This window comes from Trichosurus vulpecula, chromosome 2 (assembly GCF_011100635.1).
Source record: "Trichosurus vulpecula isolate mTriVul1 chromosome 2, mTriVul1.pri, whole genome shotgun sequence".
NCBI lineage: Eukaryota > Metazoa > Chordata > Mammalia > Diprotodontia > Phalangeridae > Trichosurus > Trichosurus vulpecula.
In genome coordinates this window covers 212,997,249-213,021,893 of record NC_050574.1, presented here as the reverse complement: position 1 = coordinate 213,021,893, position 24,645 = coordinate 212,997,249, and the positions used below count along the sequence as shown (strand labels likewise).

Here is a 24,645-nt window from a genome sequence, read left to right as displayed (position 1 = left end):
GAAAAGAGGTGAGCAATTTAAACTTTTTAACTTATGATTTGCAAAGCACAAATTAAAGTATTAAATAGCTTAACATCTACTGTAGGCTCTATAACACTATGTGTCAGCTATTACATTTACTGATCATTGCAAAGGGTGAGTTTTTCTGAATTATGACGCAGGATTAAGAGAATTAGTTGTAGCAACAAATTTACTAAGTAAAGTTAAAAGAGGTTCACTCTATTGGTTGCTATGTGCCAAAAAGCATGTTACAGACTAGCTCAGACTCCTCTGAGCTGCTGGCTGACTGGCTCAAGGATAATACATACACAATAATTGCTAGAAAGCCAAATATCTAATTCCTTCATTATACCTTCATGCCTTTCCACTGCCTGGAATGTACTCCCTCCTTATTGCCTACTCTTGGAATCCCAAATTTCTTTCAAGGTTCATCTTAAGCACCAACTCCTACATGAAGTCTTTCCCTAAAACTATCTTGAATCTATTTTGTGGATACCTATATACAGGGTGTCCTAAAACTGCACTAAAATGTTTGGAATGTCCTGTGCATAAATGTTGCCTCAGCTAGCTAGGCAGTAAGGTTCCTGATAGCCGGGAATGTCTGGGTAACCCCAGTCCTACCATAGTGTTTAGCACTTAGTAGTCACTTGTTGACTGACAGACGATATTTCCACCCACATCCCTGATTGAGGTTTTTACCCTTAGCTCTAGTGGATTTAAACAGTCCTATATACACACAACTTAGAAAAAATATACTTGAAGATGATGTTGCATACTAGTTTTTCAGTTACAAATGTCATTCACTACTGGTTTTTACCTTCCCAGTTAAATAGCTATAGTGGATAATTAAACCCATTTAAAATTTGTTGAACTGTATATAAGACAATGTGTATTTTGATACTCAACTTCTGTCTAAAGGATTTCTGCTACTAATTTGTTATTAAGTTTAAAGGAACTATCTCAGCATGTTTAGGTGTGTAGAGATTAAATAACAAAAGTTCCTGATCAGTATACTGAGTAAATTTTATGCCAAGAAAAGCCACTCCCACAGAGACCAAAGAACTGACAAAAATTTCAAGTACTAGCTGTAGCCAGTATAAAGTACCACTAGACATTTGGACTCTAGAGAAGGATTACATTGCCAAAACATATGTACTTTGGCCAAAAGGCAGTGGCAAAATTGCCATAGGCAGCAAGGCAAAATATTATCAAACTATGTGGCAAGGAATTATTTCTGGCATCTAATCTGTTCTTAAGTAAATGTACCTCAACTAAACTAGGTTGGACGTGAGACGGAGAGAAGGGGAACCCAGTATAAAACTGGAAAGTACAGAGTCTAGAAGAACATAAACTCCTTGAGGGAAGACAAAGTTTGTATTTTTGTCTTTGTCTTCTCAGGGCCTAGAACATGATATACACTTGTTGGATTGAATTAATTTTCAAATAAGGAAAAATGCTGAATATATCAAAGTTAAGAGGGAAAAAAAAGCCACAGAAGAGTAGATAAATATCAACATGGCTTCCTAAAGAATAAATTCAAATTTAATCCACTTCACATGTGATGAAACCACAAACACTTGCTGCCACTTGGTGGGGACGTACTCTAAATGCAGACAGTTTTTTCTGGAGTTTGAATCTGCAAACCTAATTACATAATAGTAAAACAGTAAAGATCATAGTGAAAAAAATTATATATGTAACATTTTTCTTGACAATCAAATATGGCTGATGTTTTATGTTCTGCTTCACAAACTTTTTAAGTGTCTATGAAAATACAGGTAGTCAGTCCCTAACCTACAGGCTGTATTCCAAATTCAATTGTTAAGCCAGCTATTCAAAATTCAGAAAATGTTTTGTCTTCAAAATCATCAAGGTGGTTGTAGTCTTAGGCCACATAAGTCCATTTAACCTATAACATGTCCAAATTATGGAACAAATAATATTCTAACTACCCTTGATGGATTCTTTTGGAAAATTTATTCTGAGTTCCAATTCAGTAATTACTTATTTTACTGACATCTTGAATTCCTTGCTTACCTTTCTTTTCCATGCATTGGTCTGAGATGTTAATTATTCTAAGCTCAGAGGGGCTTGCAAGAGGAACTAAGCAGGTGAACACTAGGAAATCTGGGGGTTAAAAAACTGGTAAATTCCCAACAATTCTTCAATCAGTTCTTCATAGTATGGCTTTATTATTTTGTTTCAATTAGTGAGTTCCAAGAACATATGGAACTCATATTAAAAAGTAAAAGACCTCGTCTAAAAAAGGGTAAAAGAAGTGATATTTTAGTTGTCATTTTAACTTATCTATCTCTGGACTAATAATTTAACTCAGGTGACATGAAAAATGGTCAAGTAAGTACAATGCTCTGAACAGAGCAGGTACCTAACACTAATGAATAACAGTGATTAAGGCAGATGGCTACTGTCAGGGATAGAGTTGACAAGGAAGAATGGTGAGTGCTTCAGAGGTAAGTAATAAAGACCACATGGTAGCAGTATAGACTGTAGCCATGTGGTCGCTGGTATCACCAGATGGGATGACATTGTGTACCACTTCAGTTCATGTGCCCAAGTTTGTAAAGCAAAGTACAGTGGACTCATACCCAAATGGCTTAGGATTGGAACTTATTTTGGATGATGGATAATGGAAAATTTCAGATAAATGAGGAGACCCAAACATATGGAAAATCAAATCCACTGGGGCTGCCAGAATGAAGAATTCAATAAATATTATTCTGCTTCTCTATATAGCCTTTGCTAAGGGAAAGCAGGAAATAGACCCTAATTTGAATTGCCAATTGTAATCCAAACTTTTCGAAGGCAAAAAAAAAAAGACATTATGTAAAAGGCTTGATTGAGCTAAATTAAAATAACCTCAAATACAAATTTTCCCTGCCCCTCATTACACTAAGCTTTAAAAAAAAACTAAAAATATTCTGCCAACGTTATATATTTAAGCCACTTTTTGGTGATGTTTTGTTATTGTGGGTAGAGGGGAGGTTTTTCAGGAAACTTAACATTGTAGAACTTAACAATACAGAGGTATTCTTAGGATCTGAAAATATTTTTAAAACACTTATTACATCTCCATGAGATAGACAGTCCAACCTCATTTACTCTATATGTATTCTCTAAAAATGAAATTTCTCATAGTAGTTTTTATGATGAAAAACCTAAAAAAAGGTTTTGGTATCAATTAGATTTCAGGAAGATCCTATTAATTTCAACATTTCATAGGTATGCTGCAGGTCAGATCATATCTTCTGTGTATATGATGATATATTAGAATAACAGATAAACGTTAATATAGCACCACTTTTATTACCTGACAATGGCATTATATAGGGATTCTATGGCATAACACATAAAATCAATATGGGTCTAAGTAAGACAGAGGCACACAAATTCTTTTGAAACGTGTTATCTTTAGTTTGAAATGACTATGGTTGCTTAATCATTTCCATATATTTGTTGTAAACAAGTTTTAAAGGTATCATTAATTGCTGGAACAGGGACTGGTGTCCCACAGGAGGTATTCCCATTTTGAGTGGAAAGTTACTATAACTTGTCATTCTAGAAGAGAAGGGGTTATCAGTGTGCCAACCTACTTTTAAAAAGCTGCTGACCCTTATATTACATATTCTGATGAATGCTTTAAAACTCCATCAGGGAATATTACTGCTTACTTTAGATTCTTTCTTGGTTCCTTTCTTTATAGGTGAGTCTAAAATAAGTAAGGAAAGGTTTTAAGGTATAGGATTTGTTCTGTTACTTTTCTGGCTTTGCCTCATTTAAGTATTTTAATATCCTGAAAGTGTCTTAAAACTGTAAAACACCCAGATAGATGTCATTCTGATGGACGCTATATAAATTGTGATAAATATGTTTACGGATTTTGATTTGAAGAAAAGCAATCTACAAAATCAAAGAAACAGCAATAACAATGTATCTGTACTACACATGGCTCCCTGTCTGGCTGATATTTTATAAGAAAATCTGAGAATTTCACCGAATACTTTAAAAGTTAGGACCAAAAAACCAAATGTATGTAACCTATGTTATAATAAAAAATAGTCCACTAATAACATTTAGACTTAAAATTCATTTAATGTTAAAAAAGTGACACTTTAATTTAAAAGATGAACTATGCAACAGGTGGCTGTTGATGTGCAATTAGTAAACTTCTGGCAGAATTACACCATGCTGTAATCACAATGATCTTAGATTGTGAGATGTTACTTAACCTTTTGCAAAAAATAATGAAGCAGTATGATGCTATGGGGGTTTACAAGGGAGGTCATTATTACAGGCTAAAAAGGTCCAGTAATATATTCTCTTGAAACATGCATGCATGGGCTTGTCTGTACCCAATCAAAAACACTAGTAGGTTATTTCATGCTCATTATACTTTGCAGTTTTCACTTATAAAAATCAAAAGCAACACAATTCTGCTCTTTAACTCAGCACATGTTTCACTTTGATCGAGACTTTTTTGTTAAGTGACTGTTATAGAATTAGGTAAATAAAAACATAAAATGGTCAAAGTTTGATAAAGACTTAACCAGGTTTAACAATCAAAGCCACAAATCCCCAGACAGTTATCTGATAGTACTAGGTAGAGGAAGAAGAGGTGTAATGGCTACTATATTGTCTTTCTTCTGTATGCTCTATTTAACCACACACACTACTATTTCTCTGCTTTTAATTAATCTTCAGAGAAGCAATTAGTGCTATGGTCACAAATACTCGTGCATTTAAAGGCACATTTAAAATAATTTTTGCAGGCAATAAAGGTCTATGTAAAAACAATGAAGCATGAGAATGATTAATAGAAAACATTAATCACTCAAGAGGATACTTAGTGTCTGAACACGAACATTTCAACACTTTCAGGAATGAAAAATGTTGCACTAGATAACCCAAAATAGAGGCTCCAACTTTTAAAAAACATTTTTATGTACTTACTTTTTGGAGCCATTTTTTTCCTTTGGTTTTTTGCTTGAAAGTCAAGTAGAAAAAAATTCCAGGAACATTAAAAACATCTGAGACTTCCTTTCACTGTTATCTGATTTTTACTTACTGGTACTCCTTTGACTGGACTCCTTTGCAGGGGTCCCTTGATTTTTGGCAATAGATGGCAACAGCTTAAAAATGAAGTACAATCCACCCAAAACTATGTCTAACAGCATCATGAACATGCAAAGTCAGAAAATATTCACTAGGGTGAGATGCTTTAAGCATGTTCCTAAAACAGATGCCTTAATATTCAAAAGGATCTTTGTTTCATATTCAAGTCCCCATTTAACAACTACCTTCCAAAGAACTATAAAAATTAATCACATGCCAATTAGAATGACATATTATGTTTTAAAATTACTAACCTGATAAGAGTCTGGTACTATAAATCAAAGTTTGGCACATTATCAAATAGAAGCATTACCTGGATAGATGGCTTGTTTAAGTGACCCAGATTTGAAGTTGTTTGTCTGGGTTCATGTCCCAAGACCATCATATTAGCATTGATCAATCTGAAGGCATCAATAACAACCTGTAAAAACAAGGTGTCAGGTCAATTCTTTTTAGAGACCGCAAGTGATGATTCCAAGCAACAGTGGACAAGGCAAGATCAACTTGCATCTGTTTTTGGCCTATTTCCAGAAAATCATTTAATTATAATATTAATAAAAAAGAACCTCCTGCTGACTGTGCCATCAGCACACCACCCTCTATCTTGTAATGTAAGGTGACACCAATTATTACAATTTTCATGAGCTTCATGTGAGGAAAAATATTAATTTTGCATCCTTGTTACTGTGATACGTCATTGCTAAGCTTCTATTATATAGCCTCCATTGGTGTGCATATGTTTTGTCACCTAAATTTTACCTCATCCAAATGAATGACAAAGAGAGACTAAAACTGAAAGTGAGCACAAGGTAAGGGACCACAGCTAAGGCCCAGGCCTGTCACATCAATTATACCACCACGATACTTGAAATGACAACAAAATTATAGCCAGCAAGGAACTTGCCTCCTGTATTCTCTGCTAGTCAGATGCCTTTTACTCCTTGTGACTATGGAAGAGTTTGAATATTGGCTGATGGGTTTAAAAGTCCATGCCAGTGTCATGATAGTAAGTATGAAACAATGTAAGAAGACCAAGGTCATTTGTGATTTAAGGGGCATGGTATAAAAATGAAAAACATATTCCAAGATTACTACAAAATAAAAACAAAAAACCCACGACCAACTTCTGGTATTTTTGGATAAAGGGCTTTGCATTCTTATACAGCACAATTTCACCTCTTTCAGGGCTTTTGCTGATGTTAAGACTGAATTAACAAGGTATTATCTTACTATCTTGTACTTAACACTCACTAACCTCTCTGTTTATTATCACTAAATTTATGATCCTCTCGTATCTTTAAAAGAAAAAAGTTTCTATATAGAAAACATTTCTAATATAGTTAATGTTCTTAAAACTCAAATAATAAAATGCAGAGTTTTTCCTTTAAAAGGTAAGCCATTGTTTTAATGTAAGGAGAAACAAGGAATAAAAATGAGAATTAAGTTGTCTTAACTTGAAAATGAAATAAATTGAAATGGGGTGTCTAAATAAGGATTATGCAAGTATATTAGATATTAGAGAGGATAGTTTGAAGTAAAGAAAAAAAAATCACACCTTTTTTCTAAAAGACTGCCATGAAAGAAATATGTATTCAAGAGGGACAGCTGTTAACAGACTAAAATGTCATGAGAAATAGAACATTTCAAGGCTTTTATACTATCCTGACCAGTTAGTAAATTCATTTCTAACTGAATTTTAAATTTTAGCACTTAATAATTTTGTCGTGTTACCCTTAATTTCTGCACACTGGTATCTATGTATCGCAGAAAGTTCAATAATTTAACATATTATTTCACGAAGAAAGCTTGATACAGTTTTAAAACCCTTCTTTATTTCCTTCCTTATATTAATATGGCCTAGCTGAATAAGCTTATGCCTCTTGAATCCATTTATTAGTTTTATCATTAAAGCCAATTTTTTAATTCACAAAGTAAAAATAAATCAACACCATCTCCTGAAGGTCTATTTATTCCTGGTAGTACATTTTCATCAGATGGTGTAACTTTTAAGTGCATGCCCACAATGAATTATTTCGTTAAAAAAGCAAGAGGGGAAAAAAAGGAAACAATCTATAATCTCATATTTGGTTGGTTTTTTTTGGAGGGGAGGGGCTAAAATATTTATCACAAGAAAATAAGAAATAATGACTCTTAATTTTACTTAAATTTACTAGCTACTTTATCAAACTTTAAAATAATGATTACTTGAACAGAGAGGAAATTTTAAATAACTAACCTTACCTACTAATATAATAAATTATTTCTCCTAATGTATCCATTAATTTTTTATTACCGGAGTAGGTGAAGTGTTAGCATTTTGGATTTTGCAGCACTACCCCAAACTGATAAAATTCCATGAATTATAATACTATAATGCCTATAATGCTTTTTTTACCCCGAACATTTTGTAACCAATGGTAATGCAGGAGACAGCTATTTTATATGTGAAATATCTGTAATATTTCATAACTATTCTAAGCAGGTGTGAAACTTCATGAGAAGGAAAAGATCAGTTGAGTAGTTTTCATGCCTTCTTAAACGAAATCTAAAATATAAAATTTTCGACTTCTATTCAGAAATCCAGAGGAAAAACATTTAAGCATCTAAATATATCATTCAACTAGTTTATGATAGACTACGCAAAATGAAATGAGTAGAGTGACAATTTCTTAGTAGCAGTATAACCAATAGAAAATGAATACTTTAACTACACCAAGATTAAAGGAATTCACTGCCATCACTATAGCAACTGTCTTAAGGAAGCTAACATGCTCAACAACCTGCAGACCAAAATTAGACTTAGTACGCAATAAAAGCATAAATACGGCAAAATAACCTACATTTTAATTTCTGTACAATCTTATAATTGCTTTCTGCACTGCAAGAACAAATCAGTTCCTCCTTTAGAGCATATCAAAATAAATAGACTCATTAATGTCCGGTGCACTAATGAGCAATGGGTGAAGTAGGTGTTAATTATGCCACAGTAAGATTCAAGAAAAAGCCCTGGTGAGCACTTGGAGGTGTGTACAAGCTGAAGGCTTTTCTCTATGTTTGTGTATTTACAGCATGATGCAATAGAATGACAGCAAAGTGGTCACTGCATAGTTAAGAATGGAAATCTCAGACACAGCAACATGAACAGAGAACCCCCAAGGATTAATTAAAGTACAGGGGGAAAGTCCACTTTTTCTTCAACTCTTTGAATTTTTTCAATAATTTGACAGTTCGAATTTTTGCTCCTCTCATAATGGACACACATGTCCATTAATCTAAAGCAGCCTACACCTTATTAATGCAAACAATTTACCCAAAACAGACTATACAAAATTATCTCTCAATATGTAAAAACAAAAACCCCCAAGTACAAGAATGATGAATGTTTTCAGGAATATGATGAAAGACCTTTAAAAAAGCTTTTCCATGCTTTAGTCAATATACCACACTGAATCTCTATTCACTATCCTGACCATTTAATATTTTCTGGTACAAGTGCCTTGAGACTTTTCAGAGGTCACTGCAACAGTAGACAGCTTATAACAAAACCATTAGCAGTTTGGCTAGCTTAGGGAAACCTCTTACTTTCCTTTTTTGTTTATTATCACTGCATGAATCTGCAGCATATGATAGTTTATAATTTCTCAGGCTTGTTAAATTCATGTTAAAGGTCTGTTTTCTTGTTGAATAAATTTTGTTCATATAATGCTGCCTATTTCATACACTCAGTCTTTAATAGCACCTTTGGTCTATGCGCAACTCACAGATCAAAACAGAGGACTAAAATAGGGGTTGATGATGCTATTTACATGTGTGATTCCTGCTGTCTTCTTGTTAGTAGCTTTAATATAATAGAAGACCTTGTCTGTTTTGTAATTAACACATCTTTACTGGAGAGATATTTGGAAGTGATTGCTGTGAATATACTGGTTAGTAAAATAAACACAATCACACACCACTTTCTGTTATCAGACAAATTTGTGAATTGTACACATTATACTCCAGATCAACAAACTGTGATATAACAGCCAAGTAGAAGACACATATTTATATAACCCTTTATTTTTCTGAAAATATGTATTCACTCTGACCTTGCAAATATAATTAGCTTGTGGGATGTGCGGATTTCAGTACCATGGTTGCTTTACTAATTGCAACTCTTGGAAATAGATACTAAATATTTGGAAGCTGCCAATACAAAATAAAAACTGCATCATTTTGTACATCTGTCTTAGCTTGTAAAAGCTTAATAGTTTGAAAATCAATAACTATGTTCCTTATTTACTCTAATCATGACCAAGGGTCAAAGATCCAGAATTTGATTTTAGTAATGAGTATGGTTTGAAGAGCCAAAACTGCAATCATTTCCAAATTAAGTTTAAATCCATGATTTTTTGGCTTCACTAATGAATATGCTACAATTCATCCAATATGCTATTTATTCATTTTTAAACTCATGTTCTTTTCATCAGTTGTAGGTTACTCAACAAGACAAATTTTCAAAAATCCTAACCTATTTTAACAATATATAATGTATTCTATAAAGAGCAACCTATATTTAATGCAAATTCTCCTTAAAAAAAGAGTTAAGAATAAAGAAAACTGCAAGGGTCTTCAGGCAAGCTCCTTCTCCAAACTAGCAATTTTTCAGATTTCTTTATGGATGAGAGCACAAAGCAGGTGCTGAGGAGTAGGTAAGGAACATAGAAGAAAGTGAATTTTCTTAGTATTTAAGAAATTCTATAACTTTAAAAGAGAGAAGTTTTTGGAAGCCTTTACATGCAGCTCATTGTGAGACCTACTGCAGTTAAGAATTGCAATGTAAACAACAAAAAAAGAAAGTCTGGCTTGAGACTGATAAAATTTGAAGAATAGAATTTATTTTTTAGATTATATGTTTATAAACAAACATACTAGTAAATAGTCTGTAAAAGATATAATACGAATACATCAGGTGTGGAAACAGAGGCAATGTCCCATCTAACATATCTTTTATCACCTGCAAATGACCTGTTATCAAATGCTTAGTTTGTTTTTAGATTCTTTAAAAATTAAAGGGCAAATGACCTTGGAAGTGCTGATGGGTTTATGACCATTTCGTTATTTATGCTGCTATGCACTGTCAGACATCTTTAAGAGAAGAACATCTCCTGTCCCTTGTAAACCCTTAGCATTAAAAATTCAGAGAAATCTTACTTTTGATGCCATTTCCAATGAAAAGCACTAAGAACTGAAACTGACTCATGCCAAGTACATATCACTGAATTGCTATGATTGGGAGTCTCAAGTTTGCAACACGGAAATTATTTATAAAATGTCAATTTTAGCTCTGGAAAAGAGATTCCTATGAGTATGTACATTTTCTTGCTTTATCCTTGGAGAATTTCTTACTATGGCTAGATCTGTAGTACAACCTCAATATACTGGAAGTAGGGGAGCTGATTGCAGGATAATACATTTCTCTTGACAAGTGAGGACATGCATCCTAACTCCAATGGTAAGCCACAAGTTTTAAAGACATATGCCTTAATGAAGACAAAAGGATTACTGTAAAAATTAGCACGGCAAAGAGTATGTAAACATTTAATAGAGTTATCTTTGAAAAAAATCTACTTAATTGTTAGTTGGCTGAATTTCAGAAAACAAATTTAGGCAACTAATATTTACTGTTTAAATCAGAGAACTGTTCAACGACTGTGTAGGTTATCTTGGTAAGCTGAAAAGAGGACCAGACATTGGAGTTAAAAGCCCTGGATTCAAGTTCTGACTTGAATACTCACTAGCTATTCAAGTTACCGAATCTCTGTGATTCCCAGCTTTCTAATCTATAAATAGGAATGATAACACTTTCATTAACTAAACTCACAAGGTTGTTGTGAGGAAATTGCTTTGTAAACCTTAAACATAAATGTGAGCTATTGTTTTGGTATCCCAAAACTAAGCCTCTCTAGATTATACTTCAGGAAACAAAACAAGGAATGAAGTTGTAAAGGTATGTAATTCCTTAAGAAATTTTGTATAAAAAAATGCACCTAAATATTATTTATACCGGATGTTCACATTAACTATAAAAAAAATGAATTGGTATGCCTTAGAGTCTTAACAACTTTATCACTTCAATACCCCTGGAATCAAATAAATCCATATAAATAGTATTAAAGAATCTTGCACAAACCTAGAAGCTGTTAAAGCTGAAATTTTGCTTAGCTAAAGGAGTAGGTAGAATTCTCAAAATACTGTTAATGAAGTACAAGAACTTTCACATCCAAGATACTATTCCCAATTTGACCTACACTATTGTTACCATCTTATGATATTCAGTGGTCCCTGTAAAACAAACAAGTAGAACTCCATTTCATTTTCTAATGGACTACAACTGGCTCTCCTTTAATAATCTCAGAAGTCAAGAACTGATAAACCTAGAAACTATTGGTCAAGGGCAGGCTAAAATGTATTAACAATATTTCTCTTAGATCTCATAGGTAAGAAGCTTTTTAATGATCAAAGACCAATCACTTTGCTAGGGATGGCTGTGTAAGTTATTCAGTATTGCTTTCAAATGGTTCAATAATGTATATGATATTAAAACAAGATAAAGGTTATCCCAAAACCCTAATACAACAGGTAGTTTCACTATTTTTTCCTGCATACATATAAAAGTTAATCAACATCTCTAAAAAGAAAATTGCAGGTAGCTTTCTAAGTTGTATTTTCCCACCAATTTATCTGTGACTTTTGGCTTTGAAACTATTGTGAGTTCTCACAAGGACACAGGTCCATAAAGGCAAAACAAAATGCACTGCCCCACCCCCCCATCTTTTCAGCTTCCTTTTGTGTGCTGTCTTCCACCATTAGATTGTAAGCTCCTTGAGGGCAGAGACTGTCTTTGTTTTTATTTGTATACTCAGGTCTTAGCACAGTGCTGGGCACATAGTAGGCATTTATAAATATTTACTGACTGACTATACTGTTAAAAGTCACTGGCTCATAAATCCATTTGGTTAGAGTTTGCTACAAAAATGGTTAACCATGCTTTATAATACCCAGCATGGCCATTCAGGCTGTGGGGAAATTGCAGCATAGACGAGTCAGAAGTCTTTTGTGGTAATGAATATCTAATTAATTGCTGGCTTTCAGAAACCACTGAAAAATGACGAATAGAGATTTCAAGGAACCTGAGAAGTCACTACAATAACCAATCAGGAAACCCCTACTTATTTGGGAGTGACATAATGATAACACATCCAACTCCCAAATCTAAGTTCACGTGTGACCGGGGGTGGGGGGGTGGGGAAGAAAGCCTTAAAAGTTTACATTGAGCGTAAAAGGAAAGAATAACAATAAAACAAACTGGATGTTATAAAATTCTAATCACCAAAGTCTGGAAAGAAGAGATGTGAGAAGACACTTTCACTTCTTTGAAGAGGTTGGGGCCCACAGGTGTAGAACATTGCATATAACATCCTTTTTTCAATATGCTGGTTAGTTTTGCTGAACTTTTTTTCTTTTTTAATATAAGAGATGACTCATTGGGAGGGAGTTGGAGGATACAGTGGGAAATATAGGTGAAGTAAAGACAAAAATATCCATAAAATTTTAAAGAAATTTTTTAAAAAGTTTGTATTTTAACACAATCTTGCTCCCCAAATATCCAGTCACCTCAAACATACTGACATACACCAGAAATCAGAAACAATGATTCAGCTGCATAAAGGTTCATCCCTTTTGGCAACAGAGAATGGCCTGATAACTTTTTCTTCCACAGCATTTCTAATGATGAAATAGTGAAACGGGTATCACAGTGATGTAACAGTTATGAAACTCATGTTTGTGAAATGTTATAAAGTTGAAAAATATGTTACAAAAATTAGAAATCAGTCAGTTAATAAACATTTTTTAAGCACCTAGTATGTGCCAGGCACTGGGCTAAGTGCTTGGGATAAAAAGAGGCAAAAGACAGTTGCTACCCTCAATGAGTTTACAATCTAATGGGGAAGACAATTTGCAAACAAATATGTATAAACAAGCTATATATACAATGAATAGGGAAAAAATTAAGAAAGAGGACGTACTGGAATTAAAAGGGACTCAGAAAGGCTTCCTTATCCTTAAATCATTATTAAGGGACACTACTATCAAAGGACAAAAAATATAACAGTATTTCTTAATAATAGTGTTTTAAAATTTGTTTTTGAACATTATGCTCCACATGCTTTTAGAACTTTTATTATCCAAAAAGCAAAGTTACTATACACTCATAATGAATTAGTAGAGGGGTTGAGAGACAACTAGGTATAATGGAAAGACAATGGATCTGGAGTCAGAGGAACTCAAATTGAATTCTGGATTTGCCAGGATTACTTGTATACCCATAAACAAGTCACTGTGTTTCTGGGCTCAGTTTGTTAATTTATACAATGACTAGATTACTGCTAATGTCCTGTCCAGTTCTAAATCCCAGGATCTGTCTTACGAAATCTGTTTTTCTCAAACACTGCCATTAGACTAAAAAGAACTGTATATTTAATATTTTATTTTTTGTTTTTTAGAACTTTAAAAAGAACATGACTTTTGCATTGCTAGCATTTACAACATTGTCCAATAACAACAGAATAAATGTGGTAAATGTTTTTATTGAACAGAACTATATAGTGTGGTACAGGTCTTATGATTAACTATGTTAGCATAGCTGAGTAATATTTCCTTTCCAGTTATCTTGAAAGATTAGATCAGTTGGCTACAAGACTTCAATCTGAATACGAGTGAAAAATACAGAGAAAATAAAAAATACAGTAATTAGTCTTGTACCAGGAGTTAGAAGGATAAAGCTGGGATGCAAATAGGACTTGCATTTTCTCTATTTCCTCGTGTTCTCCTTCAACCTAGTTAACAATGAGTAAAATGTTTATATGATAAAGAATACTAAAACCAGAATAATATGAGGAAAATGGTGATTCTCAAAGTCTCAAATGTCTACCGAGAAACTAGTTGATTGAATCCTTATTGACAAATCCATCTAACACCTTGTTTTTTTTTTTTTTTATAAAAGTTGACTCCCCATTGTCATTGGAAGTGGCTTGCACATCGAGTTATTTGGACTGAACAAAATAACTATGCTTATATTTACTTCTTATTCTTAAAGCTGTGTATGACATAGCTTTTTAGTTTGTTAAGAGCCATAATGCAGACAGAAGTCTTCCATTAAATAAACTAAGCAAAGAAAAGAAGTAGAAACTAGTGGTCACTGGCAGACATGAGCTACTTAAGCCAGACTTTGATCATGACATAGTTCTTTTATTTAACAGTATTCCTGAGGGAAATTACCTAGAAATAGTATCTCTAAATTAGGTTGTCTAGAAAATGTGAAAAGAATAATCTATTTCTAGAGTTGATAACTTCACCTTCCTAAGAGTTTTACATAACTTTTCCAAGCTATAGATACGATAAATTCTCAGAAACATTTATTTCCTACATCTGTGTTTTGACCTTGTTCTTGACCATCCTAATTATCAAGAATTTTTTTGGTAATATTTGGGGATATTAAAAACCTCATATAGTTTTGAATTTCCTTATCCATATTTATTAAACTAGGTAAAGGATCTGTCCTAAGAAAGGAAGTATCATTCTAGATGTCTTTCTTATGGCTTAGAGAAGTGAGTTATTACAGCACCTTTTCTGTCTTTCTCTTTTTCCACACTAGCATCCAATTTCCTGTTCTCTTTTCTCTGAGAATGCTGAAAAGTAACTGATTTTACACTGTGACAGATGCCTGAATTCATAGTATAAGTGAAATTTTCCTTATTCATGATTCCCATATCTAGAAGACTTTCCCTTACTTTTCTTTGCTTCAAAGACTCAACTCTAGTCTTACCTCCTCTGTAAAGCTATTCCAGACAATACCGTCCGGTGTTGGTCTCTTGATTTCTTCTGCATGTATTACTGTATGCACAAACACACCCGCTACCTTATGACCTATCTGTACCACACAATTTTAGAAGAACATTGTGGCAATTCTCTCATGGATATTGCCTCCTTATATAGGATTAGACTTACTGCAGCAAGGAGTCTCAGAAATACCATTTAGTTAAACTTTCTCATTTTTCAGATTAAGAAATGGAGTTTCAAAAAGGATAGATGACTTGACCAAAGTCACACAGGTGGGGAATAAGCTAAGAGCTGAGTCTGAACCCATATCCTAACATCAAACAGAACACTTTTTCCACCCTACCACACAGTTCCTCTCATAGGTTCTTTGTGGACAGAACCTCTATGATAATATTTCATTGGAATTCTAGAATCCCTCCTGTTTTGGAGCTGTTCAACCCTCCCTTCCCAGAACAAAACCAAAACCAAAAAAAAATTTGCTGGATGGATTACAACTTAATAAAAAAATCTATCTGTAAAGTTCTCAATACTCAAATGGATCTACAGGCTTGATTCCCCATTCACACGAGTTCATCTTATGTAATCCTTGTTCACGTCCTTCCAATAAGTTCACCACAGTAGGTCCACCCCATATGCTGAAGGCTTTCCTCAATTTTCCAGACTTCATAAGGATATTAGTGGATTACTTTGGCTGTTCAGCTGTCACCCTCAACCACGTGACCAATCTATGTCTTTTTCCTGTTCCATATTTCCCTGATGATATCTTCTATTCTTGTTTGTCATTCTCTGAATGGCAAATTGAATTCAATATGGCAAAGAAATCCAGGCTACACACACATGGAAACCCCCCTAAATAACAATCTCTCACAAAAATGAGGATTATACTGGGGTTAAATGATCACTGGTATTTGAAAATAATTTCCTTAGACTACAGACACAGACAACAAATTTTGAGGAAGAATCGATCAGTTTCCTACAGGCAGAAACCTTGTTGGACATACTTTGTAATAGTGAAACCTATTTATAACAGGCTCTTTCTGTTCTTAGTCACAGGATGATAGATGAAGAGAAGGAAGGGATCACAGAGGCCATCTAGTTCAGACTCCTCATTTTACAGAGGAGGAAACTGAGGTTCAGGGAAATTAAGGGACTTACTCAAAGTCACAAAGGTAATGTTAATGCTGGGACATAAACCTAGGTCATGTGACTTCAAAGCCTGCACACTCTTTGCACTGTACCATTACTTTCCCTGGACTAAGACATAAGCAATATAAGACTAAAACTTAATTCACTGTACTACCTGAATATTCAATGAATAGACTGGGTCAGCCCTGTGTGGAAAGTATACAACAGCAACATTTGCAAGCAAGAAGTTGATGTTTCAACTAGAGGAACAAAGTCAGGTCCCTGAACTGGAACACCTTACAAGTAAACCAAGGAGGCAAATACCTTAAAACTCAAGAAACTTAATATCATATTTCTTATTATTCAGAATTCATTAAATGGTAGTTGCTGGCAATAAAAGCTACTCTATTCTAGAATACAAATGCAACTATCCTGGCTTGGCATCACTGTAATGTATGTTAGCTATGTCAATTATGTAACATGCCTTGGTTCAACTTTTGTGAATCTTTTTTGCTATTATGTGTTTGCTTCCATCTTCTTTCCCTTGATTATAGGTTGCTAGTTGGCAAATATTATGTTTGTCTAAATTAATTTCTACAATGCCTAGCTCAAATATCACTTATAAACAGGCAATTTATACACTCACACTATATGCAGTAAAGATGTTAGGATGGGTAGCCAACAACAACCAATTTGTAAAATCACTTTTATTGATAAAATTCAATTCAGTATTGAGAATAGTTTGGAAGGGGCCTAGTAAGATGATCTCTTAGGATACTTTCCATTTCCTATATTTCTATGTTTATATAGCAAAGTCCAAAATACTCTAATGATATGAAAAATATTAACAATGAATGACTTAAAACTGATGAAATATTAAGATATACTCAGGAGATAAAACCTAACATCACTTATTTAGTAAGAAGTATAAAAACGAAATGAATAAAATGCCAATAAAAGATATTTCCAAGAGGCTCATGAATCAAGGACACAGACTCAATTTAAATAACTTATATATGGTTTACAATTTCAACTTGAGTCAACAGTTGCCTCTATGTATGAAAATACTGGTGAACTTGGGAATTTAAATTCACATAACAAACTATTTGGAATGACAAGAATATATACTGGCCATAATCATTACTTATATTTACTGTAATTCCTATAATTTGAGATAATTCTGAAAGAATTACAATTTCTAAAATTTATTTGGGCAACTTATGAACAAAGTAGCTGTCTGTGTGTGTGTGTGTGTGTGTACACACACACACATATGTACACACTCATACATATAACATATATGTATATGGGACTAGATGCTTTGGTGTGATATGAAATATAAATCTAAATGTTAAAGTGACACAAATTATGTGAGTTATCCATGTTAGATATCTATACAGACTTTGTTCAAATATCTTCCCATATCAAACACTAAACCTAGATTATGCAATTTCTTCACAAAATAATTCAAGATGTTAGACATAAAAGCTATTATCAAATGTTCATCATGACTATCTAAGAAATGTGTCATAAATCTTACACATGTTAATATTTTTATATTTCTTTTACAAAATCAATATGAATGATTAAGTCATATAAATACAAATCAACATTCAATAACTTACAGTAATATATTTTTTAATCCTCAGAACTGCAAGATGTGTCATGTTAAAAGAAAACTATATGATCAAACATATAAAATATGTCAAACTATTTTTGTGTAAGACTATTTTAAGACTGTTTTCTTTCATTATATTTAAGTTCTTTTTTTTTCTTTTCAAGTACCCCCTTTTTGTTGAGTCAAACTACCATGGAAATTCAATCTATCAGCTTCTAACCAATGCTACAAAACAGACTGCTACCTTTACTTAAAATGAGGCCTCAATGATTACTCATCACTTAAACATTATGGCCAGAAAAATTTGAAAGTGATATTTAATATTCCAATCTGAAAACTACTGGCTATTTTTAAAGGAAAAGGACAATAATTCTGATGGTATTAGCTGGAACAAAACAAAGAAAACTTCATATAAGGGATGAGAATTAAAATTTTGTGGTGGGATACCATAAATTAATTAAAAAAAAAACGAACACAAGTCAGTGCCTTTAATTTCTTTTTCCCCTTCACATGAGCTAAATAACCACATACAGTCAAAGGAATTAAATGAGTCGAAAGATTTTTATCCACCAAAGTGTCAGATGCTATTTATTTTGAATTCCCTTATGTGCTAGTTTCTTTTATTTCTTTTGTGGGCAGCTTCTATCCTGAAAAGCTAAATCGAGACTAATAAGATCATGATTTAGGAAAGACCCCAATTTTGATCCATCATAATGATATGTCATCAGAAATGGCTGGACTATAAATTCATGACAGATAAGCACTCTGAAGTAACAGTAATATTGTTTGTCTGAGCTAGTGAACAGATATAAATGTAATCTGCACTACTATTATAATACAGGTCTGAGATATTGCAAGTCAATATTTATTTTAAGTACTATAAAAAAGTATTTACAAAATTGCATAAAAAAGATTCCATAAATATATTGTGATTTTAACGATTATTCTGCACTACAATGGAAGTACATGCTCAAACAAGACACCTCAGCAGTATTTTAAAGCAGTAACCACCTAGCCAATTTCTGTACGTTCTGTAGTTTTTCTAATCCACTCTCCCTGTGGTTGAGCAAAATCGAATTGCCTCTCACATTTGCAGACAGCTCTGTGAAGGTGATAATAGAGCTGCTCCCTGCTGTCATGAGGCAGGAAATAGGAAAATGGCATATGGGGCTAGAAAGAAAGAAATAAAAAAAAAAGAACTAAACAAGAACAAAAGAGATTTCAACAAAGGACAACTATAACCCAATATGCTTTGCAAGTTAATCTCTTTTCAGAATCATTTAACATACTTAATCATTCATCTGTGTCCTCACTCAAAAATGTGAATGGTTGAGACCCAGTCTTTGGGGCAAGTTTTCATTGTCTAAAACATTTGGAACACACAACGCCAGAAAGTGTCGTGTGCAACATCTGCAAAACAAAGCCTTGTAACTAGCTGTTAAAGTGATGTACTCAGCCCTACTTACTATTCATAAATGTAGTTTGTTTAAACTATTTGTCAAAATATTAATAAAACATTTTGAGTCTGGGGTTATCACTCCTAAATGATCTTTCAAACCATTAAGGGGTTAAAAACACAATTACTTATATGGCAGCTGACTAAATTTGGAACAATCATAGAATTTAAAAATTGATAATGATTTTCTTAATATATAGGGGAATATGGTTATAGATTTTCATGATTTGTTTATTAATTTCAATTATAGATTGACTCTATTATAGATAAAGAAACATTTTAATTTATAATCAAATAAATAAAGGGGCCATGGAGATGCTGAACTAAAAAAGAAAGGACCTAGATACAGACCCACCAACATCTCATACACCCAAAGAAAAACAAACTCTACCTTTCCTTTGACACTCTGAATGGGATCCACTACGACTGCTACAGCTCTTTCCGACAAGGCTTCAAAGCTCTGCTGAGTATTGATATCCACACCAGAAAGCCAACAGCCAAAGCCAGGGTGACTGTGATACCAACCAACAACCATTTCAGGCCTGAAACAAAGAGGGCATTCAGGGACTCCTAATGGAAGTAGTAAAACATTTTATGATATGAAAAGAAATACTACAGCAAGAAGGTATAAATTAAGAAGAGAGAAAAAACACACAGGTGTGAAAAAGCACCATTAGAAACACTGAAATTATTCACCATATTATCTTGAAAACACGGAAATGAATCAGTGTGACAAAGGAGTGCTATCATTAAGAGACGCACATTAGCAGTGGTGGGTGAGGCTCGCAGTTTTTCACCCTGTTGCCACACTTTCCTGGAGCCAGTTTTTACCTTTCAGTATTCAAGTAAACATCGACTCTTTAACTCCTTAACTCTGGGACTTGCCTTCTCCAGGCATAAAGTCCATCAAGAACAACGGACACTGGGATCCACTATCATGAAAGTATTAAATATCAATTAAACCAGCAGTAGAACTAGGAACTCAGTCAAAAAGCAATTTGCACTGTTCTGTTCAGCTGCTGAGCCTTTTGTTAACATGAATTTTGAAGTTTTTTTCCACAGTAAAAGAATCTGAGCAAAAAAATGACAACTGTTGAGAGGTTTAGCTTGAAATCACCCAAAATTGATAGACTACTAAGATTATGTTTTACTACTTTTCCCGTCTTTACACCTAAATGGTAATTCACATGCCTATAGATTTAAATATTCAAAATACAAATATACTTGTAACTATCAAAACATGTGGAAAACACAAGCCTTTTCATTTCTAAGTGACTAGGTAGTAAGTCCATATGCTGAAGAGAGGGAAGCTATAGCCCAGGCTGACTACGTGAGAGGCAAGAATTTTAGTGTGAGGCAATTTGCTGGTTGGCAAGTTTCTATGATTTCTGTAAATCAGGGAGGGAAAAGATAACTATATAACTAGATAGGTGATGCACTGCAGTCATATTGATAATACTTTTATGTCAAGCGAATTTTTTCAGTGATAATATCCACAAATATACATAACTCTGAGGTGTGTATCTGAAAAATCAAACAGTTTATATAGCATATGAAATGTTTTCGACTACTTATTTATGTGTTGATTTGAAACCCTTACCTTCCCGTCTGCTTCAGCATATCCAACATTTTGGCTTGGAATACTGGATCGACTGCCTCTACACTGACACCCTGGTTTAGAAAGATGATTAGTTTTAGCACATAAGGAACTTTGGGGGGAAAAAACAAACAAACAAAAAACCTCATAATGCAAGGTAAATTGACAGTTTCAAAGAAATAACTACATAATCTCTTTTTACTTGAGATAGCTTAATCTCCTTGAAAATCCTGTTATGTTACAAAAAATAATCCTTTGAGGAGGAGATCCTTAAAATCAGTTCACTTGACACTGACATACTAATTTCAGTCAATTACATTTCAAATGTTCCCCAAAATCTTCATGATTAATAACTTAGGAAGATTTGATCAACTTTTTATACTTCATGACCAAACAACTATAAAATTATTTTAGTTTCTGCTTGGATCAATGGTTCATCCTGTGCCATCTGTGCTTCCATCAGTCAATAAATAAGCATTTATTAACTCCTTACTACTCCATGAAGAAGGTACTAGATGACCTCTAAGTTCTTCCAGCTTTACATCTTGGGACCTATAATCTTAGAATTAGCTTGATCAAGTTACATTCTCAATAGGCAGGTAAATACTCTGCATTTATTCAGCTAGCATAAACATATCCTAAATATTTTCCTCATAGAAGAAAAAACATTTTTCAGTGATGGAAATCCATTATCATACAACTATGAGAGAATAATCAATTTGGTAGTTTCAGGTGCTTTGTTCTTGGTAGTCAATCTATTAAAACACATTATTGTTTTTTTGTCTGCTATGCAGGCCTGAAGAAATATACAACTTGAGCACTGGCTTAATTTATACAATTTGAGCAATGGCTTAATTTCTATGTCTTTTGACAACAATTCCTTCAAACATGAACTATATTCCAGGAAAGCTAGAGCAGAAGATCAATCACTATGCCTTTAAAAACATTTTTTTTGGACAATGTATCCAAAATGGGATTTTTAGAAGAAAAATCCCCAAAAGGTCATGTTACTTAACTGACAACAGCTTTCCAAGTCCTTATTTCTTTTATAGGACCATTCATTATGACTGTACAACATTAGAGTGTTATACTGTTAACTCCAATATTATATAAATTCACTAGTGAACATAAATACTTCTTCAAAAGAAATCCTTAGTATTCTGGACTCAAAATTAAGAATTAACCATTGCAGAGAAAAAACTTTTTACTATTATTTATGCATGGTGATTTTGGTAATCAAAGTTACTTCACCATATATTATGTTGTAAACTAGCAATTACAGAGAAATTATGAGATCTTCCTTTGTGGAAATCTAAATAAGACAAGGTGTGCCTTCCCCAGAGGGACTGGTTGCTGATACAAAACAGTTAATGAAGAAATTTGCTGATCCGTGTTAACTTATAACGAAAATGAAAGTCTCATGATTTTTTCCCTCAAACTCTGGCACTGTTCATTTAATGTAATAAGGGTTAATATGCTGTCATTGCTTTTATAAATCCAAATACATATTTCCCCTAGAAACAAGTCTTTACTTAACCATGTGAAAATGAAAAAATAAACAAGAAAAAAATGAATTCTAACATGGAATGAATATAGCATGGTTAAATTAAGAGTAATTTAGACATTTCTCCTATTGCATATATTTTGCCCTAAGTACCTGCTTTGCTTTTATTTCCACAGAGTTATAAACGCTTATGGGCTATGTTGATAGTAGAATACTTAAAATCTTTAAAACCTTATGAGAAAATATCAAAAAATGCACTTATTAACACTGATCAAATGCATTCCCCTACAAAACCAGAATGCATAGACAGAGTGGTTTCCTTATAACAACAAACAAAGTGTATACTTCTGTAAATAATCTACCTCATTTGGGAAACAGGAAACATCTTTCTGTGATTTCTTTAAATTACACGCCTTACACTTAACCAGAATAGGTATAGCCTTTAAAGTATTAAAAAGGGGCCTATCTTTAAAATGAAAAGAAAACCCCAAACTATTACTGAATTCAAATCTAAAAGTAGATTTTCAAACATAATACTAATATTCTTTCCTTCATATATGCAACAAGTTTAATATGTTATTTTATTTCAAAGCCTAAAAGTATTGATATAGAGATCTAGACCCAAGACATGTTCTATAAATTTCTATCATTAATGTCATACTTTTTTTTCCTGTTGGGAAAAACCAAAACGGAACATGATGAAAAGTTATTTAGCGTAGAAAAAGAAAAAAAACCACTTTTACTTGCAAGAAGAAACTGTAAAAGTACTCACTGTTCCTGACTGTGGCATAGCAAACACATCAATCACTCTGACGGTGTAATCATCAACAAATTCTCCAAGCATCAAACCCATAACTTCCATTGGAACTCCAGCACGACCATGTTTCAACATCTGTAAAGAAGGATGAATGTTACAACTGGATTCAAAGCTTATTTGTCTAAGAAATCTGTTTGCCCTAGCAGACCTCCCCCATACCCCAACTAATCTTTTAATTAGGGGGAAAAATGTTCTTCATTTTACATGTTAAATTAATAGATTATATACGAAGGTATTAGTTAACATGAAATATATTCCAAATCACAATGGTCAATAGCCTAATAAGGCTGCAACAAGGATAAAAAGACACACTAAAGTAAGTGGCTCTACTTACTTTCAATAGCGCCAAAGAAGAGATATAAACTTGTTCTGCTGTATCTACTGCCGGAGCATCTGTAGGTGGCCCCTAGAAAACAAGATAATCAATAAGTACTATCAAATACTTGCTATAACTATCCCAAGTTAACTAAAAATTAATTCAATGCTTACATGTCATATTCACTTAAATAAGATAAAGCTTACAAGGAAAAAAAGAACCTTGCTATAAGGAACTGATGATAATCATAATCCCCAATATTCTCCCATAGCTACCTAGTAGAAAAAAATCTAAAATACACTAAGCCACAGTTCAGGTGACCATAGTGATTAAGTCTTCAGCAAAGCTAACCTACCTGCAGCTGTAAAACAGCTCCAATTCATCAGTTAACTATGTATCTCTTATAGTGGAGTGAATGTAAATGCTGTTGGGCTAGTATGATTAACTAGCACCAACACAAACAATAATTTACCCCCTGCTTCAGTTAAAGGTGAGTTGTAGATTAGGGCTATGTTAGCTCTCTGCAGATATACAGGTACAATGGGGAAAAAAAATGAACCTTCAATCCCTAGGTGTAAAAGCTGTGTGCAAAATACTCTGCCCCTCCCTTTATGAATTTTTTTTTTCCCAAAATTAACACTGTTGCCTAAGGTGTGAACAAGTAGTTGAGGGAGCTATGGCACAACACTGAAATGTTTCAGAAAACTCAACCAGAACCTTTTAACCAGACAATGCTGTTAATCCTGTGTGCCCTCTATTGAGTAAAAAGGACACATTACTGAAATATCACCAAAACCTTCTAAATCTATTTTGGAATTAATTCAATACTACATAAAACTGTGTGTGTGTGTACATATATACACACACACACATACTCACATATGTGTGTGTGTATATGTGTGTATATATAGTTGTTACCAACTAGAAGTTTAAAATTGTGGAAATGTGGCTTCTCCAACAAGAACTCACATGATCAACCACACTTTAAAAAATGCTGGATACTGAATGATTCTGGAAATCAATGTGGTTAGTTACTTTTACAATGACAGGGTCTTAGAATCTTCATATTCTTTTCTCTGCTAGTAAATGTATTTTCAGATTGTAGATCAAAAAAGTCAACAATTCAAATTATAAATTAATAATCCCTATAGAAGGCAAACAATTTTTATCTATTATGTCATACTTTCAGATCCATGTGTG

At 33.4% G+C, this 24,645-nt stretch overlaps 1 protein-coding gene across 1 annotated transcript in view; it reads right to left on the bottom strand.

Annotated features, from left to right (window-relative positions):
• The window catches only part of PSMD14 (proteasome 26S subunit, non-ATPase 14), a 109,757-nt gene that overhangs the window by 16,448 nt on the left and 68,664 nt on the right, over positions 1-24,645 (bottom strand). The window contains 5 exon segments of the mRNA XM_036746781.1: positions 5,444-5,551; positions 19,603-19,753; positions 20,812-20,882; positions 23,085-23,204; positions 23,464-23,535. Coding sequence (XP_036602676.1) covers positions 5,444-5,551; positions 19,603-19,753; positions 20,812-20,882; positions 23,085-23,204; positions 23,464-23,535 — 522 coding nt within the window.